Source organism: Pleurodeles waltl, chromosome 9 (genome assembly GCF_031143425.1).
Source record: "Pleurodeles waltl isolate 20211129_DDA chromosome 9, aPleWal1.hap1.20221129, whole genome shotgun sequence".
Classification (NCBI taxonomy): domain Eukaryota; kingdom Metazoa; phylum Chordata; class Amphibia; order Caudata; family Salamandridae; genus Pleurodeles; species Pleurodeles waltl.
The window spans coordinates 373,832,741-373,853,711 of record NC_090448.1 but is presented as its reverse complement, the minus strand read 5'-3'; the positions used below and the strand labels follow the sequence as shown (position 1 = coordinate 373,853,711).

The 20,971-nt window shown below is 43.6% G+C and overlaps 1 protein-coding gene across 1 annotated transcript in view; it reads left to right on the top strand.

The window, feature by feature from the left end:
- The window catches only part of LOC138258627 (adenosine deaminase domain-containing protein 2-like), a 239,768-nt gene that overhangs the window by 194,376 nt on the left and 24,421 nt on the right, over positions 1-20,971 (top strand). Inside the window, exons 9-10 of the mRNA XM_069205965.1 lie at positions 1,158-1,372; positions 16,399-16,633. Of these exons, the coding sequence (XP_069062066.1) occupies positions 1,158-1,372; positions 16,399-16,633 (450 nt within the window). The remainder of the gene's footprint in view (positions 1-1,157; positions 1,373-16,398; positions 16,634-20,971) is intronic.

Here is a 20,971-nt window from a genome sequence, read left to right as displayed (position 1 = left end):
CTAAATTCCTACTTAAGTTAGTGTCTCAGTTTCACCTCAACAAATCCATTGAGTTGCCGGTATTTTTCCCTCAACGGGATTCTAATATGGAAAGGGTTTTCATAAATTAGATGTAAAAAGAGCCCTTGTGTTCTACAATGATTGAAGTAAAACTTTCAGAAAGTCTAAACAACTCTTCGTTGCCTTTTCTCCACCACACAAAGGCTACCCTGTATCCAAATCGGGCATAGCCAGTTGGATAGTGAAATGTATTCAAACTTGCCATCTTAAGGTCAAAAGACCTGTTTCCCCCAGAGTGCACTCCACTCACAAAAATGGAGCAACCATGACATTTTTTTTGTTTTTTTTTGTTATAGGAAGCCTTCCCTTAGCTGACCTATGTAAAGCAGCTACATGGTCCACACCACACATCTTTACCAAACATTACTGTGTGGGTGTTTTAGAAAGCCAATATAGGTCAGGCAGTGCTACCTACCCTTTTTCAAATCACTGCAACACCCACAGGTTAGCCACCGCTTCTAAGGGGGGACTGCTTTACAGTCTATACAGACCATGTGTATCTACAGCCACACATGCCATGTAATGGAATGTTACTTACCCTTTAAGCATCTGTTCGTGGCATGTAGTGCTGTAGATTCATATGCACCCACCCTTCTTCTGGGACACCTGTGGCTGTTACAGTTCCTTATATATTTCATATAGCATGGTCATCACATTACTGGCACATACTTTTCACTCTGTCCTCACCTGCCTACGGGAAAACAATCTAACAATGGAGTCAGTGCCCGTGTGTATTATCACAGAGAGGAGGTGTCACTCAACCTTGTGACTCAAACGATTTCTTCAAAGAAAAACTACGAGCACAACTGCAGACCCAACACTAGATGGCAGGACTATACAGAGCATGTGAATCTGCAGCACCGCATGCCACAAACAGATGCTTACAGGGTAAGTAACAGTTGTCACCATCTCCAGATAGGAAGTGCTCACAACCCAGCGGGTCTGAAGTTCAACCTTATTTGATATGTCTATCTATAATATGCAATTTTCTTGACGTGTAGAACTGTTTAAACATACACACACTTTATCCCAAAATGCATTTGTCTTTCATCTGGTCAGCATTGTCACACTTGCTGTTTTACCTCTTCTGCGTGTAGTAACCCTGGAAACATGCGAGACATCAATCAAGCGCTTCATGTCCATGCCAAGGGTATTTTGAAGCCTGTCTCCTACTGCCGTCCTAGTGTGTTGGCTGCCCGCGTCTGCTGCATGTCTGGCAGTGACAAACTGACTCGATGGAATATCCTGGGTTTGCAGGGTGCCCTCCTTAGCCTCTTCATCAAGCCGATATATATCACCAGCATTGTACTTGGTAAGACTGGGACCGGCTCCCATTGATCATTAAACATAAGTATTGCCGTAGAGAAATTTCTGAGCTGAGGGACGTGACATGTCTGAGGGTATAAGTTACAGGTAAAAGGTGACACAAAGTGTACTTTGGAGTTTCAAAGTCTTGGCATTGTCAATAATAAGGCTGTATGACCCATTTTGAAGAGAAATGTAATCTGGGATTTAAGAAGCTTCTACTGGCAAAGACATGTAGACTGCATTTCAATTTCAGTGAGGAGTAGACTTGGCTATTTCTTAGATTAGAGTGAGTGTTGGTGATGAGCAGTGAAGGTTTTGAGAGGTTTGAGTTCTGATCTTCACCCTAACGGACTTTTCGAAAAGGAAACCTGCAAGTGAATTTACTGCCATACACGTGTGCCACTTTTTCCTAGGAAGGCCTGAATCCTGATATTTATCACCATTCTGGCCTATGCTTGTTCTTTTATAATGAGATCCTCGTTGATGTCCCAAAACATTGACAATCTCCGCCTGTGGGCAGGGTCCTGGACCACTTTCACAAAGATAAAGCCTCTTTTCTAACAGCGTTTTTTATTTGTCCACAGGCACGTTATTCAGTTGTTTTTATAGTTTATTTCAAAACACGACTGGAGTTGGAAATAAGCTAAACTAGAAAGCTAGGAATCTATGCCTCTTTTTTTCTTTTTTTTTAATAGAACAGTTTAAAAGAGCTGCTCCTGAGATTCAGCGAGTTAAATATTGGCTTGTAATGCAGCTGTAAAAGTTAAAATTAAGATCATTTCTGTACACCTGTGTGCAGGTTCTCTTAACATTGCAATCTTTTAAAGCCTTTCATCGATGGCCGTCATTTTGTAACTACATTTTCAGTTATTTTCTTTGAAAAGTTAGATTTTTAAGTGGGGGTATTCAACCTTTGTTACACCCACAGATCTCACTGCTTCAATGTTAGTGAAATATCCCTCGTGTGGGTTAAGAACATTGACCTGCCATTTAATACACCCCCTCCAAATACAGAAACAGTGTGTGCGTTTAAGTTTTAAAATACCCAGAAGAGGCTTCAAGGACAATTGCAGAACTGGGCTTTATGGCATTCCGATACACCTAAGAAATGTACTTCTCATCAGAAGCTGCTAGAGGGTCAGTGCCCTCCTAATTGCCTGTAGAACTGGTGGGCGGAAGTTTTTGCCACAAACATTTATAGCCCCAGGATTGGGTTCTTCCAGACAAAATGCTCCTTTTCCAAAACTGTTGAACCCCAGCCTGATGGTCACCAGGAGCTTCTAATATGTATTTTCTGGTAGGATTGATGAACCATAAAATTACTACCACGCAGGTTTCCCACACTTTACTTGATAAAAACAGTACCCTTCTTGTGTCGATAGGCCTATTGCCTGCGACTGAAACGGATGAAACTGTGTCCATACAAAGTTATTGTGTTCTTTGCACTGTTCATGGGTTAGTCTTTTCTGGGCTCTGGTAATCCCCACCCATGTTGCCATACCAGAGAGACAAGAGAGACTGTTTTCTTAATTTTTTGAGTGGAGCACTTGCTCATGCTAGGGGTGTGGATGCGGAAGGGTCTCCCCATATGGACTCCCTAGTGGGTATATCCCTGATTGGGGATCGCATCAAACTCTATGAAGGAATCCACTAGGGAGAGGTCTAGTTAGAATTGGCACATAGACTGCAAGTAGCCCATCTACCTCATTTTATGACCCAAAGTCTATGGGCAATAGGGAGTTCTTTGAGCTAAGCTTATTTACTTCAGGTTGACCCCGTCTGGATTTCTTTTTTCAAATGGGCTTCCTTCTTACCTGGGATGCAGAAAGGAGCCTGTGCCTGTAGTGTTCTGTATTAGGAGGCTGAGATATAACTTTTCGAGTTCGAACATGGCTGAGGTATCACTTTCTAGAGCACTCTTAAGCTGTGCAAGTAAGATTGTAGAGCAAGGAATATCTTGGCAGAAGACCCACACAAAATGTGTATCTTGTCTTCACAAGTCTAGACATAAAGTATACACAGCAACTGTTCCATTCAGTTTTAAGACAAAAAGACAGAACGTTGCCTGCTGTTTCTAAATGCTGAATTTTCATGAAAATTATCAGGAGTGCGATTTATTTTTTTCCAAGACGGATGAAACCGTCAGTTTCCAATAATAATCACCTCGGAGCTACCGCCCAGCATTTGGATGATTCTTTTTCATCTGCGCATTGTGGGGGAAGGTTAGTGATCATGCCGGTGATAGGGCATATAGTCAAAACATAATCGTCCAACAAAAGGACGCCTCCTTCAGAGGGGTGGTTTCCGAAATTCATTTAGTTTACTTTTGTGTAATTACCCAAAATCTCCTTGAATTACAAGTAGTTATGCACAATCTGCATTTGGTGTTATATTTTAGCGAAAAATGTCATCGCGCCCTTTTAAATACGTTGCAAACAAAAATAAAATAGCACAAGCACCACTAAAAGCAGCTGCTTATTTTCTAGTCCGTGTTGTGTGGTCTTCAGCTGAGCCTGTGCACAAACGTCACAAAGCTGCTTGACTTAGTGTAATACTGTACGTTTGGGAATTTCGAATAACGAGCATAACACTAAATTACATGAGTGTTCCATCGTAAATTTCGCCTGAGGAGCTTGCAATCAGCGTGCTGATTTTGTCAGACGAGATTAATGACAAAATGCGCTATAGAATGCTGATGACGCACATGGAGGATCGTGATGTTCATGATGGCAGTAATAGGACTCAGACCGGGATGAACGAACTAGCCCCGGATGACGTTTACAGTTTCCACATCATTCGACAGAGCTGCACAGAAATGTAATATGCCTATAGCTTCTGCGGTCAAACATTGCTTCTATTAGATTTTGGGAATAAAAGTAGATGTTCTGTAAGAGCTATTCCAGTGCTAGACTACGTCTGGTAAGACAGGGCTATCTTGTATGCGACGTCCAGAAATGGGCTTCACTATGATTTCAAGTCTAGAAAAAAAAACACAAAGCACCCGAGTACTCTCCCGCATGTCTGCAAAATCAGGTTATAATAACTCGTTCTGTGATTTCTGCTGCAGTGCAGGGGCGATCTAGAAATCCAGCAACTTCATGTGTTTTCTCGTACGGCAAAAGCAAGAGATTAGACACCATTGGGAAGAGATTTGTAGGGTGTGCAGCGATGGTAGTGAAAATAGCAAACAATAGTGCCAACTTATCACTTTATATAAGGCAGTTATGTAATAAAATAAAAGCTCCTGTGCAACTTTTATGAGCAGTCAAAGAACGTGTTCAAAGATCTGGAATCAACTTTATCTGCCTTCATGGATGCCTTTGTGAGGGAGGAGGTTGCCTCTAACACTGGTTTTTGGTAGATGGCAACAAGAGCATCCTTGAGAAGAAACTGGCTCTGTAGCACAACTTTAAGCCCAGAGATATATTTGAGGGTATTGGACATGCTGTTCAATGGCCAATATTTAATCGGCAACCACGTGGATGTCCCTTGCAGACCCTTAAAATAGACACAGCCCTGGCTAGGTGTGTTAGGGTCCTACAACAGAGATAAGGGTACTCTTATATTGGCAAGGGGGTGTTTTTGTGGCAACCTTATGGACCTTGACATTTCTACCAACCTTGAGCTTTGGGTAATTTTCATCTTCTTGAGCAGGGATACTCTCCTCAGAATCGACCTGCACTTATTAGGAAAGACAATCTTGAGGAAGACAACAGTGTAAATAGGAGCCAAGAGAGAAGTCGTGCCGCTCGACTTCCTGGACAACCTGCTCCCCTCGCTATCCATGCACGTAGGGTGAGAGTACAGGAACATTTTACGGCCTGGGAGAAAATTACAACAGATAACTGAATGTTGAATGTAGTGGAGCATGGACACTCAATAAAACTTGTGTTAAAACTACCAATGACCTCTCCAAAAAGGGAACTCCCCCTACATCTCAGGCTTTATGGTTAGAAACTACCAAACTATCACAGAAAATGGCCATGTTGCCGGTGCCGAAATCCCAAAGATATCAGAGGTTTTAAGATGAAAGCATTGAAACAATGTATTAAAAAGAAAATATCTAGATGATCTCATTGCCCCGTCCTCCAAAACAGCAGCCAAGTGGACTATTTGCTGCACATAAATCTAGCAGATGCATATTTCCACCTCCTAATACAATCAATTTAATTCAAGTATTTCTTTGTGTTGCTTTTTGAAACCATAAGACAGCAGCAAATGCATGCAATAATTGCATATAAATATAATAATAATATCATAACACTTAAGCAATAAATATAAAGTGCTTAATCCAAAGTAGTCCGAATAATCATAGCAGAATTTAACAAATTTACACATGTTAATAATTATCCAATTCCCGGACAGCATTTGCAAATATAAAAATGCTGGTCTAGCTTGCCTAAAGCCAAAGCCTTGCAACAATGGAACTATAAAAAGCGTCCTAGGGGCTTGATACAACTGATAAAGTGCATGGTGCCCTTGGGTGACAGTGACATCCACAAGGACCCAACAGAATAGGATCATAACGTCTTCGAGGCTAAGTGCAATAAATGTAACCTGAAGCGAGTCAACAGCCCTCCATCCCTGTTATTTTTCACAACCAATAAACAGGGTTCAGTCCCCCAGGTAGTAGTTAAGACATGTTGGCGAACTGAGGGCTTAACCAACTCCACCTCCTCCCTGTTTAAGGTCCAAATCTGTCATAAAATGATCAAAAGCATTCAGTAACTTTTGAAGACATTGGTGGTTCTTGCCATCAAAACCGCATCATCCGCGTCTAACAGCACTAGCAAGGAGCAGGAACTTATTAAAGGGCAATCAGCGTTGGTGTCCACTAGAGCCTTCTCCAACCTGTTCAGAGATAAGGTAAGGCGAGAATACAACCCTGTTTCACACCACGCCTTGTTATAAAGCTCTCTGAACAAACCAAATCTGATGAGTACCTAACCACTGCCTTGGTATCTAGGTGGAGATTCCTGAGAAAATGAACAATGCTTGGGTTGCCCCCATGTCTAACAAAATGTGCCACAGTTTATCCCGGTTTACAGGTCAAACGTGGCCATTAAATCCATAAATGCAAGATATATTGTTTCTGAACGAGTAACTGTATATTTACTACCAATCATAAAAAGATTGACACTGGTCAATTGTCAACCTGCCCTGTTGGAACCCATATTGGCATCCCGATATTATATTATTATTATCCACCCATAAGCACAGTCTGTACAATATCGTCCTGCCCAAAACTTTTACTTCGGAATCGAGCAAATAGGCCTGTAACACTCGGGCTTATTCTTGTCTCCTTTTTTAAATACTGGGACAAATATTGGACTAGAACAGGATGGCAGGGAGCCCACCCTTACCGCAGCGTTCAGAACCAGCGTTGGCATAGGGGCTTAAATCTAAAAAATGTGTAAGAATAAATCTGGCGCGATCCCATCCGGACCCGGGCCTTGTTCTTGGTGAGATACAGGATTCCCTGTTTAACGTCGTCTTGAGTAAAGACCAAATAAGGCTTTCCCCACACCTCCTGGGCCCCCATGCTCGAAGTGACCTGGACAGAACAGTTGTACATCTTCTCAAAATAATCCACCCAATCTTCGGTTGTTATGTGATGAGATATGCCGAGGATATTCTCCTGGACAAAGCTGGGCTGATTATTAACGCTCCAGAACTTTGCACTAACTTTGATAGTACTAGCATCTACCAAACCCTCCCAAGACCTTCCTCTTAAACACCCCTTCTTTCTCTTCAACTCTTCTTTGTAAGAGCCTCTACACATGCTCACCAGTTCCTTGTCTCTGGGGGAGGATTTAAGTGTACCCCTTAGTTTACGCAAGGCCTTCAAGCAGTTAAACTATTTTGGGGGGTGTTTAGGGGGCTTGCTACAATCTATGGAAAGAAGAGTTTTAACCTTTGCTGAAATAGCTATAAAAGCAGATAAAAGATCCTCATCAGAGGAAGACGGCTCTAGGAAAATTGCCCATTCTAACTGGCAACTTTGAAAAAGAGCAGTTGCAAAGGTATCCGGCTCCACTAGACACCATTTTAAACGTCTCCCCTGACTCTGAATCTGGGGAGCAGTTTGCTGACAGGCAACGTTCCTTACAGCTAGTCTAGCTAGGCTCAAAAACAGGATTATAGTTGCTAAGAAGGTGGCGAATGACTACAAGTTTGGTGATTAAATGAAGTATAGAAACAGAGACAAAGATGCAATCAATAATCAATAATCAAGGCATCACCCCTTCCTTGCTACTTTGGAACACATTTCCCATCCTCTGGAACTGCAATCATGCCCCGAGTATGCACAAGATGAGTCACTCAGCAGTTCAGTTCATTACCCTCTCAGGAATGTTCCAAGTGGGGCTCTTGGTTCAAACAACATTTACCCCAGATGCTAGAGGACAGAGCTTGCAAACCATATACCAGACCTCCGACATTTCCCAACTCACAGAGGAGCGTGTTAAAATCCCCAACCAATATTAATTTGGTCATCGTCCCACCCTGCTGCCTCCATAACAGCTCCATGAGCATGATCAAACTCTGAACACTAGTAATATCCAGATTCCAGGTTTTGGCACTGTACAAATTTAGCAGCACCATGCTTTAAAGGTCCCGCAAGCATAATCCTTAAGGCAGGAATAGTATCGGCAGTAGATGTTATCTATTACGTGCCTGTTTATCCTAATGAAGACAAAAATTATCATACCCCCTCTACCTCGGCCAGTAGTTGACTGGATTAAAATTTGTTTTATAAGTCTCGAGATGAAACACATTCTCACACTCACACATTTCTTGAAGACAGATCAGATGAAAACCTTTCACAAAACGTATCCATTCTGCTTCCTTGAATTTAGGGGACAGTCCTGCTATTTCAGCGAAGTAGACACGTCATCCCCATTTCCTAAATGTGTAACATCCTACCTCTGAGCAGAAATAACCTCCCATGCGGAAGGCTGCACCCCAATTAAAGATTCTGCTGCTGTAGGTTTGGGTCAATCACAGGCATCCAACTTGGGTCAAAGCGGCAAATCTGTTCTGACCTGTCACTTGGGGTGCAAGTAGACTGCCACAGTGGATGAGACTTAATACAAGATCTCTCCTGGAGCCATGTAAATATTTTCCCATGGGTGGGTCTATAGAAAAAGCCCAATGGCAAAACCTGGATGGTGCAAGATAAACTACCTCTGCTGAGATCCGCCCTAGCAAGTACATGTTCAGCCATATGAGCCCTCTTAAAATTAACAGTAGTCTCACTCGCGGGTCTGTGGTCCCTTGCCCTGGCAATTTACTCTCCACACCATATGGATACAATCCGAGGTAGCTACACCAACACTCAAATTGGAGCCCAACCAATGCAGTATTTTATTCTTCAGCTCCCCATCTAATTCTGATGAGTTAGTACACAGAGGAGGAACATTACCCAAAACTGCCACATAGTGGGGAGCATCGGGAGGGAGATCAAGTATTGGCAAAATTGGGGTGCTAGATTTTTTTTTAACAGGTTCCCTATGGTGTGCTGTAGGCCAAAACTCATAGAATTGTCCATTATAAGATCCTTACCCGGATTACTAATACTATGACAGCGCCCCACAAACCTGTTTCCTGGAATTCCGCACAAAATAGATTCAGGTTCAGCTGACCCTGGGTTGGTTAATGCAGTTGGATGGGAGCCTTTTCTTCAAACTGTTATAGACTTATCCATATGGGAAGCCACCAATAGTTCCGGCAGCGGTCTCTGGGAGGACCCGTTAATTGCCCACCATTTGCATGCAGGATAACATGCTAAATACTTTTACATCGGGCCACCAGAGGCTCCACCTACCCCTTTATCAAAAGTTCAAGTCTAGAATATAAGGAATCCAAACAGGATTGTAGCTTGCTTTCAATCAGATCCTCCATCAAATTATTCTCTAGTGTAACCTTTGTTCTAGGGGACGAGCCAACTTCCTTCCCTGGATTCTGTCTCCAAGCCGGAGATTGAGAGTCTTTCCCTTGTTCTGAACCTGAAATGCACAGGATGGGAGCTTTGTCTGGGACTGGGGCCCCACAATGAACCTGGAATTCAGCCTTTATAGGGTTCATACCTGGCTTGCCTGTTAGTGACCAAGAGCCATCTGGAACAGCAAATAATGCTGCATCTCCCCCCCCCCCCCCCCACCCCCCCTGTGCCAGTTCGTCCTCCACATGAGTAATTTTCAAAACCCCCATCGCTAGAGATAAATAGGATAAGATACTCTGTTTCTCTTAGCAAGTTCTGCTACCACCAAAATCAATCTCCTCCCCCCTCATGTGGTGGCTCTACCTATTGCCTTGCGTTTCCCCACAGGGTCGCTCTAACAAGTCCTCTGTACTCTAAACCAAATAACCGTTGTCCAGGGGTCCCTTGCCAGTTAGAATGTATGAACAATCATTATCTCACCAGATGCTGTGACCAGAGGGCCCCAGATACAACTTGGTTCCTCCTCTTCCAGTATTTAAACTGGCCTTGTTCTAATAAAAAGTTCCGGCTCTTACCAGTAACACGTTCTGTTCCCCAAAAGTCAATACCGCCTATAATCTCTGACCGTGTCTTATAGAAAGAAAACCTAAACTAAAGGGGTGGCCAGCCCAACCTCGGTCAGGCACGGATGGGAGCAGACGGGCCCGCCCTTGACCCGGACTTTACTCAGGCGCGTTCCCGCACAGCAGGTTGCCTCACCGGCTTATAAGCACCTCCTGGCATGTTCAGGTTCGTGTTGGCGGCTCCAGCCCCAAAGAGTGATGGTGTTGTAGTTAGATGTCCCCCTGCTCCACAACCAGCCTCCCGCACAGCGGGTCACCTTTCTGGCTTATAAGTGCCTCCGGCGCATTTAGGTCCATGTTGGCGGCTCCAGCTTCAAAGTGTGATGGGGGTTGTAGTTGGATGTCCTCCCTGCTCCACAGCTAGTCTCCCACGCAGTGGGTTGCCTCACCGTCTTATAAGCGCCTCCTGGTGTGTTCAGGTCTGCCTTGGCTCCAGCCGCAAAGAGTCATGAGGGTTGTAGTTGGATGCCAACCCCCACCCCGTACCCCCAGATCCACACCTGCGTTTGATGTGTTAGAAATGGGATCTTTGGTTGACAGTCTGGTTACCCCCTGTTCAAGCAAGGACCCTCACTCTATTCCGGGTAAAAGAGAATCACCCTCGGCTAACCCCTGCTTACCCCCTTGGTAGCTTGGCAGAGCATTAGGTTTTATTTCAGAGTGCTAGGTGTAAAGTATTTGTACCAACACACAATAACTTAATGAAAACACTACAAAATGACACAACACAGGTTTAGAAAAATAGGAAATATTTATCTAAACAAAACAAGACCAAAACGACAAAAATCCACAATACACAAGTCCAGTTATCAATTAAAAATCAAAAAGAGTCTTTAAGTAGTTTTAAACACACACCAACACTTTTACCGTGAAAAAGTACCTTGGGTGTGTGAAAAATAACCCCACACAGGCGAGTGTGCGTCAAAAAAGTGCTTGGGATGCGTCGATTCCACTCATGAGCGGGATCTTGCGTCGTTTCTCCTTTCGTCAGGTCGGGCGCATTGTTTCTCTGTCCGCAGGAGAGTGATGCGTTGATCTGATCAGAACTCTCGGATCCGGGCAGGCCTTGTGTTGTTTTTATACGCCCAGTGGTACTTGAGTCAGAAATCCAACCGCACGATGATCCGAAAACCACGCAACGCGGGTTGCGATCTCCCAGCCTCTGTCAGCGATGCTGCCCGTCGTTTTCCTGCTCCGTGCGTCGATTCTTCGGTCGCGTTTCCGGCGAGTATCGATTTTCAGCTGCGGAGCTGGCAGTGCGTTGTTTCTTCAGCCGCAGATCGGAGTTGCGTCGATCTTTTCCCCACATGGCGCTCTGTGCGTGGATTTCCTTTTCTTTAGGCTGCCAGCTTCTTCTTTCAGGGTCACAGGAACTGGATGGGCACCACAGGGCAGGGTAGGTGTCTCTCCAGAGACTCCAGGTGCTGGCAGAGAGAAGTCTTTGCTGTTCCTGAGACTTTAAACAACAGGAGGCAAGCTCTAAATCAAGCCCTTGGAGATTTCTTCTCAAGATGGAAGGCACACAAAGTCCAGTCTTTGCTCTTTTACTCTGGCAGAAGCAGCAACTGCAGGATAACTCCACAAAGCACAGTCACAGGCAGGGCAGCTCTTATTCCTTAGTTCTTCAGCTCTTCTCCAGGCACAGGTTCCTCTAGTTTCCAGAAATGTTTCTAAAGTCTGTGGTTTTGGGTGCCCTTCTTATACCCAATTTCTCCTTTGAAGTAGGCCTACTTCAAAGTAAAGTCTCTTTTGAATGTGAAATCCTGCCTTGGCCAGGCTCTAGACACTCACCAGGGGGTTGGAGACTGCTTTGTGTAAGGGCAGGCACAGCCCTTTCAGGTGTAAGTGACCACTCCTCCCCTCCCTCCTAGCACAGATGGCTCATCAGGACATGCAAGCTACACCCCAGCTCCCTTTGTGTCTCTGTCTAGTGTGAGATGCAATCAGCCCAACTGTCAAACTAACCCAGACATGGAATCCACAAACAGGCAGAGTCACAGAAAGGGTATAAGCAAGAAAATGCTCACTTTCTAAAAGTGGCATTTTCAAACATGCAATCTTAAAATCAACTTTACTAAAAGATGTATTTTTAAATTGTGAGCTCAGAGACCCCAAACTCCACATGCCCATCGGCTACCAAAGGGAATCTACACTTATATCAGATTTAAAGGTAGCCTCTATGTTAACCTATGAGATGGACAGGCCTTGCAACAGTGAAAAACAAATGTAGCAATATTTCAATGTCAGGACACATAAAACACATTACTATATGTCCTACCTTAACCATACACTGCACCCTGCCCTTGGGGCTACCTAGGGCCTATCTTAGGGGTGTCTGACATGTAAGAAAATGGAAGGTTTAGGCCTGGCATGTAGGTACACTTGCCAAGTTGAATTAACAGTTAAAACTGCACACACTGACACTGCAGTGGCAGGTCTGAGACATGATTACAGAGCTACTTATGTGGGTAGCACAACCAGTGCTGCAGGCCCCCTAGTAGCATTTGATTTACAGGCCCTGGCACCTCCAGTGCACTTTACTAGGGACTTAATAGTAAATCATATATGCCAATCAAGGATAGGCCAATTACATACACATTTTGTTAAGGAGCACTTGCACTTTAGCACTGGTAAAGTGCCCAGAGTAACAAAAACAGTACAATCAGAATCCAGCACACATCAACAACCTGGGGAACAGAGGCAAAAAGTTACGGAAGACCACACCAAGGATGAAAAGTCTAACCTGATGGATGGCTATTAATATCAGCTCATGGTTTCCCCTTTTGGCCTCAATTTAGCCCCCCAGAATATTTTCAAAATGTCTAAGTCCAGTGGCTGAATAGTTGAGACATCAAGCGTTGAGAGTATCCCCATATGTCAATGATTGGCTCACAAAAGCTCCTTTCAAGCATCAGAAGCACTAGATTAGACTCTAAATTTGTTAAAAGAATTAGTACTGACCTTCAACATAAGAAAATCTATACTCCAATCTGGCACAAAAAAAATCATTTCTAGGAGTAAACATCTGTATAGGTGGACTGAAGGCTTATCTGTCCCTTCAAAGAGAAAGATTGAAGCTGGTCCAGAACATCAATGTAAGAGAACAACTCACAATCAGAAATTATAATTACTTTACTGGGAATGATCTCCTCTAAAATACCATTCATCATTGGTGTCAGTTGAGAACTCTGCAAGAACAACTAGATATTCAGCGTGTTGGAAATGACTATCTTAAGTGTGATATTCCCCCAGATTTTTTAATTCACTGCCCTGTTTTTTCTAAATGTGTTTTCTGTCTGCTTTAGGACACTGTGCACTTTTTCCTGCTAACCAGTGGAAACGTGCTTGTGCTCTCCTTCCCAAGCATGATAAACTTGGCATATTCCTAATTGGTACATTTATTTTAAGTCCTTAGTATATGGTACCGTGTGTGACTAGGTCCTGTAAATTATATTCTACAGGTTGCCTGCTGCACTACTTGTGCCATCCACTAGAAGTGCACTGTAAAATATGTCTACACACAATGGGGGTTATTCTAACTTTGGAGGAGGTGTTAATCCGTCCCAAAAGTGACGGAAAAGTGACGGATTTACCACCAGCCGTATTACGAGTCCATTATATCCTATGGAACTCGTAATACGGCTGGTGGTATATCCGTCACTTTACCGTCACTTTTGGGACGGATTAACACTCCTCCAAAGTTAGAATAACCCCCAATATGTCTACACACCTGCATTTGCAGCCTGTATGTGCACTTGTAAACTGCCAGTTCGACGTGGCAAATAAAACTTTTGTCAGGCCTAAATCTTCTTTTTAATACATATAAGCCACCCGTAAGGTGGGCCATAACAACCATGTCAAGGTGCATGAATTTTTTTAAAGTAGAACATGTGTATTTCCTTTCTTAAATGTCCTAGCAGTGAAACCCGTCCACAGTCCTTTTTTCACTGCAGCAAGGCTGGCCTCCCGTAGACTAAACCTGTTTTACCTTATTATACTTAAGTGCTAAATTCAGTGTGGGAGCAGCTAGAGAGATACGTCTTCCATTCATTTTAATCATAATTTGAAATCCTCTTTAATGGTAAAGTCGGATTTTAATTTATTAATTTTAGAAAGTTGCTATTTCCCTGCCTGAAGTCTCTGGGGCTTTTCTGTGAGCAGCCAACTGCACTTGAACTGTTGATGGGTACCCCTCCGGTCAATGTGTATTAGGGCCAGACAGTGGACAAAAGACCCGGGTGGGTAGAGGTGAGGCTCTTCATGACAGGATGACTGGGGAGGTGCCCCAGCCCTGATTGAGTCTGTACCTAACTCTCCCTGACTTTAGAAGAAGCCTACATTGACACTGGTGATGCAGCTCACCCCTGGACCTGCCTTTCCTTTGTTTCATTAGCCAGTTTGGAGCCAAACCCAGGAGAAGGGGAAAAATTGAACAGAACCAATTTTAGACTTGTATGAAAGTGTCCTTCACCCACAGGCTGGCACTGAGTAAAAGTGGCCTCGCCAGAACTTGAAATCAGTACAGTCCTTCACCAGAGAAGATTCAGAAGATGGTCTGCTAATACTGTGTGGAGAAGGAAAAGATCGGAGCTGCTTACCTCGAACCTAGGACCCCCAAAGAAACTCCAAAAGTGAGTTGGCTGACCTGTTTGAGCTACAGGTACACACACTTCCAGGGACTTTTCCTGCTTTCCAGCTGATCGAAGCCAACTGGACCTGACCTGGTTCCCTCTGTTGGCCTTCTCTCTGCGGGAGTCAGTCCTGAACACATTGTTCCCCCGCCCCACCCCCTCCAACAAACAAATCACCCTCCTCCAATTGCTCTCTGAAGGTCCTGGACCCTAGCTGTACCCTAGTGTACTTCTACCATCTTAACTGAAGGTTTCACTGGATCCGACTCAGGGCAGCACAGAGCAACTCAGGGCCTCACATCTCAACACCACGCAGCTCCTGATTAGAGTCTTCCTCTGATCCGACTTGGAGGTGCTCATTGCACCACACCGCTCCTGATTGGTGGCTTCACGGTCTCTGACGCAAAGCCTTATGTTGCAGCACTGCACAGCAGCTGCACCAAAGACAGATGGTAGAGCTCCTAGCGGGCCCAACCTGGTTTCTTTTTTGGCCCAAACTCCATTGTATTCGGCCTCAGGTTTTTACTTCGGGCCCGGTTCAGCAAGACCAGGTTAGCACTTCATACCTTTTGATGCTATTTTTAATCTAAAGCTTAAAACAAAAATCAAAACTCTGATTTGAATTTTTGTCCTTTTCGGGGATCATTTTATTTATTAAAATGTATTCTATTTTCCTAATCTGATTTGGGATTATTCTTATACTGTGTTTTCACTTTATTACTGTTTGAGTAATGTATATCTACCGTACACGCTGCCTCTAAGTTGAGCCTGGTTGCTTTTGTGCCAAGCTTTCAGTACAAAGCACAAGTTTATTTAGTGACTTTTGTGGTTCACCTTGACACGGATTCTGATTATTATTTGAAGTGGGTTCTCACCGCCTTCAACCAATAATCAAATTTCTTACATCGTGAAAGCGATCAGATTTCAGGTCAATGGGATCATTACATTCAAGGATATTTTGCATATGCGTTTCCCCTAATAGTTCTATTTCCGAGGGCCCTGCAAAAGTTGAAAAAAGAACAAGGCACATGGTACGCATTAGCCCCATGTAGGCTAGGCTGTTTAGTGTACACAGCTTTGGAATGTATCCTTCGAAACAATAGTTCATTCAGTTCAAGCCAGACCAATCATTCTCACCAAGAGTCAAGGGTAGTTGTTACATCACAATCCAGCCTTTCTGCATCTGGCTGCCATGGCTTCATAAATAGCCCATCCAACTGGAAGAGGATTCTGCATGCAGCTAGAGCACCCCCCGCAATATGAATGTTCCTCTGACAACCTGGATGTTGTAGTGGCGGCCCTGAAAATCAGCCACTAGGTCCAAGTGCAAGAGCAGATATTTTTATTTGCATAGTGTTCTTGCATAAGCATACCACAGTTGCAGAATTAGATCTCTTACCATCCTTTAAATCTCTTTTAAACTTCTACTGTTTATAATCTATCAATCCCTAGAACGCCAACTAGTAGGATTTATTTTCTATACATAAGGAGGTTACGAAATCAATGGACAAAGCAACATAGAACACAACCCTGGGAACAGCTCTGCATTTTGCATCAAAACATGTACCCTTTGCACATATTATATTGCAGGCCACAGCGCAATACTAGTTCCATGCGTTTTGAATGAAATGTGCTTAGAGACTCGAAGTAAAGATGTTGCTGAAAGTGAGTAAGTTTTATTACAAAACATTTTGCTTTTATTACATACTGTAGAGGGGGAATTGCAGCAGTAAACATGTATTCCCTCTGTGCTCACTGTGGCCAATGCAAACAGTTCCATATGCCGCAAAAACCTAGATCCCGGTTTTAACAACCTCTTTACATTTACATGCAGGTGTCATGCAAGTCGATACCCACAATTTGAGCAGGGTCATCAATGACCGGCTGCAGCCATATGAGAACATAAGGCTATCCAGGGGTTACTTCTCCAACCATATCCATGTCTACAATGGTCCACAGGTTTCCTCTCCACACTGCGATCCAAGCTGTCGCACGATAAGCCTCAATTGGTCCAAGAACGACAGCACCCTGGAAATTGTGGATGGAGTCACAGGAAAAGTCACAGATAAGTTAGTTTCACCGCTGTGGGGTGTGCTGGAAGTTGTTGTTGGGATTGTCACATGCACAATGCATGCATTATAGTTACTATAAAGCTTGGTAACATCGATGTTCATATTGTACAATTCGTTGTGTTTGAAAAATCTGCCCATCTTGTGTCCATCCCTCATATGTTTGCAGCTCTTAGGGATACCTTTCTGTACGACTTGCAAGTGCATCTTATAATTTTCAGAAAACTTTTTTCCCCCCTTCTTGTGTGGCTCTCCATTACAGTGCATGTGTTTCAGCTCTCTTCTCAGTATGCTAGTTCAGGAAGCATTAAACATGTGGTATTTTGTTTTTTAAATGTTTCCTGCCTCCTATCTTTCTGCATGACTGATTATACTTATGATTTGCACTATCAGTTCATCAATCAATCAAGCATACCTGTGAGGAACAAGGTTCTGCCTACAAACTTGTTTATTTTGGTCAGTGCTTTTTACCAATAGCATAACTTAAACAGTCCGCTTCCACAGTGTCAGGCCGATGCCATAGGTGCTGGAAGTTGAGGAGTGGGGTGCTGAAGCGCCCTCAAAATAACCACGCTGACATTCAGAAGTAAAATGAGTAATAAAGAGGCTTCAAATGTAGTTCTTATCTTGTCACATTTGCTGTGTTCGAAAATAAAGATCAGATGCCAGGCTCTGCCTTCTGGCAAATTAATGTTCCTTCTTTTTAGAAGGAACTTCGTTTCTTTCGCTGACTGCGAAGTGAGAGAATTTGTGTGGCAATGTTGCTGGGTACTGGAAGTGTGAAAGGAAAGGCTGTAGGATGTCTTTATTTTTTTTTCTAGCGCACAGCAACATTTAAACACTTGTAAATAAACTGTACAAATATTTCAGAATTTATAGCTAGGAAAGCACAAATAAACTACATTCTGAAGTCTGACGGAAACAAAGATTTTAATACAATAAACATTACAGTTGCTGATGCTGATTTGCACATATTAGTGTTTGTGCACTGTATAGTTTCATCAGTAAAACTGTCTTTTGTGGTCATGTCAGTGGAACATATGCTCATTAATGGCAGTGTTCAACCTCACCATGCTTCAGTAATATATTTACAACATTGTGCTCCAAAATATACCACCAGCTACATACTACATCTTTAATTCACTTCTGCAAAATACAGGTGCTACGCCTTTTTTGTGTAACACATGGATTTTGCACAATCCCTGTGGCTTCCATGATGTAACATTAATGGCAGCCCTCCCACTCAGAAAATTGGCCCAGCGCTACTGGTGCATGCCAATTGCCAAATGTCACCTACACATGAGCCCTTGTTGGTATGTGTTAGAAATGGGGTCTTTGGTTGACAGTCAGGTTACCCCCTGTTCAAGCAAGGACCCTCACTCTAGACAGGGTAAAAGAGAATCACCCTCAGCTAACCCCTGCTTACCCCCTTGGTACCTTGGCAGAGCAGTAGGCTTAACTTCAGAGTGCTAGGTGTAAAGTATTTGTACCACCACACACAGTAACTTAATGAAAACACTACAAAATGACACAACACAGTTTGGAAACATAGGAAATATTTATCTGAACAAAACAAAAAAAATCCGACATACACAAGTCAAGTTATGAATTTTTAAATATTACACTAAAAAATAGCGCTTAGAAACACAAAATGCTTTGATGAGGTGTTAACATGGCTTCGTGACGGAGTCGTTCCCAACAAGCCGACACCAGCGGCGCCGGACACGGAGTCGTGTAGACCCCCAAGTACAGTACCTTTGGTGAAGAGTGAAAACAAGCCGATGCACGAAGTCGGGGATTGCGGTGTCTGTGTGAAACGTTGAATCCGCGCACTTTGAGCGGTGTCGGTCATGACGTGGTGCGGCGACTTCCACGGAGTCGTGGACTTCAGCGGGCTGCAGCGGTGTCGGGCCTGCAAAGCTCGTCGCGTTCCATCGAAGATCACGGAGTCGGTTGCAGGAGGCGTCACCGGATTCAGCAGCGGCTGCAGTCAGAAGTCGATTTCCTTGGATTTCCACCAGCTTTCCTTTCAAGGGCCCAGGGACTGGATAGGGCACCACTTGTCAGAGCAGGAGTCTCTCCAGAGACTCCAGGTGCTGGCAGAGAGAAGTCTTTGCTGTCCCTGAGACTTCAAACAGGAGGCAAGCTCTATATCAAGCCCTTGGAAATTTCTTCACAAGATGGAAGGCACACAAAGTCCAGTCTTTGCCCTCTTACTCTGGCAGAAGCAGTAACTGCAGGATAGCTCCACAAAGCACAGTCACAGGCAGGGCAGCACTTCTCCTCAGCTCTTCTCCAGGCAGAGGTCCCTCTTGTTTCCAGAAGTGTTCCTAAAGTCTGTGGCTTTGGGTGCCCTTATACCCAATTTCTCCTTTGAAGTAGGCCTACTTCAAAGTAAAGTCTCTTTTAAATCTGAAAATCCTGCCTTGCCCAGGCTAGGCCCAAGACACTCACCAGGGGGTCGGAAACTACGGCTCATCAGGAAATGCAGACTACACCCCGGCTCCTTTTGTATCACTGTCTAGTGTGAGGTGCAACCAGCCCAACTGTCAAACTGACCCAGACAGGGAATTCACAAACAGGCAGAGTCACAGAAATGGTATAGGCAAGAAAATGCCCACTTTCTAAAAGTGGCATTTTCAAACACACAATCTCAAAATCAGCTTTACTCAAAGATGTATTTTTAAATTGTGAGCTCAGAGACCCCAAACTCCACATGTCCATCTGCTCCCAAAGGGAATCTACACTTTAATAAGATTTAAAGGTAGCCCCCATTTTAACCTATGAGAGGGACAGGCCTTGAAACAGTGAAAAACACATTTAGCAATATGTCACTGTCCGGACATATAAAACACATTACTATATGTCCTACCTTAACCATACACTGCACCCTGCCCTTGGGGCTACCTAGGGCCTACCTTAGAGGTGTCTGACACGTAAGAAAAGGGAAGGTTTAGGCCTGGCAAGTGGGTACACTTGCCAAGTCGAATTTACAGTTAAAACTACACACAGAGACACTGCAGTGGCAGGTCTGAGACATGATTACAGAGCTACTCATGTGGGTGGCACAACCAGTGCTGCAGGCCCACTAGTAGCATTTGATTTACAGGCCCTGGCACCTTCAGTGCACTTTACTAGAGACTTACTAGTAAATCAAATATGCCAATCATGGATAAACCAATCAGCAATACAATTTACACAGAGAGCATATGCACTTTAGCACTGGTTATCAGTGGTAAAGTGCTCAGAGTTCAAAAGCCAACAGCAACAGGTCAGAAAAAATAGGAGGCAGGAGGCAAAAAGATTGGGGATGACCCTGCATAAGCAAAAAAGTCCAACAGTATGCTTCTTACCAACTATCCTGTTTCCACACAGGGCTTGAAGGAAGTAGCATACCATAATTTAATTAGCATTTGTTCAGTTATCAGGCACACACTTTTCAGTGTTTTTTACTTCAGTATTCAATGTCAACACGTAAGTGCTGAAAGAGACTAGTCTTCATCAATGAAGCATGTATACAGATTACTGTATTATTTGTAATTCAGATCTCAGCAAATCATTGTACCAGATTTTAACTTGTGCTAAGCCTCTTTTTGGCTATTTGGCGTAGTTTACAGTTAGGCCGTCATAACCTTTTATCCACATAAGGTATCCATACAAAATTTGCGTCCTTCTTTTCCAACATCCTGGGAAATCTAAAGCTACCTAGGGCTTGTGGATTTCTCTGGAGGGTACCAGGAAATTAGCCAAAATATAGCTAACTGTACATTTTTGAAAACTAGGAGAATTCAGAATGGGGTGACCTGCATTGCTCTTACCGGGCTGTGTTACCCAGAATCCCTTACAACCTCAAAATTTGACTTCCAAAACACATTTTCCTCATACTTCAGTGATGGAAGGTTCTGGAATCTGCAGGGAACCACAAATTCCTTCCACCCAGCATTCCCCCTTCAGGGGAGTGAAATGTGATAAAATTTCTTCTTGTCCATGGGATAGGTTGCTTCTTAAATCTACTTGCCTTGTAAAGAAAAATCTACTTGTCCCTTAGGTGCCATGTAGTGTGGCAAGAAATTATGGCAGCAATCTCATCATGTAAGCGCTCTGATGATAGCCTCTCTGATTATGCCAGGACTAATACTATAGTAGTGCTTAAATACTAGCACTATCAAGCCCTACTTTAGCAGTTTTCTTATTTTGACACCTTTCAGCAGATCTACATACTGGGGATGGAGGAAGCAGTAAGCAATAGTTCAAGGGGTGGAATGCCTTTGAGTCTGTGCAAACCTACTAACTTGCAAGTTTTGCTCAGAGTCTGTTTATTGCATTTTCAATTGGTTT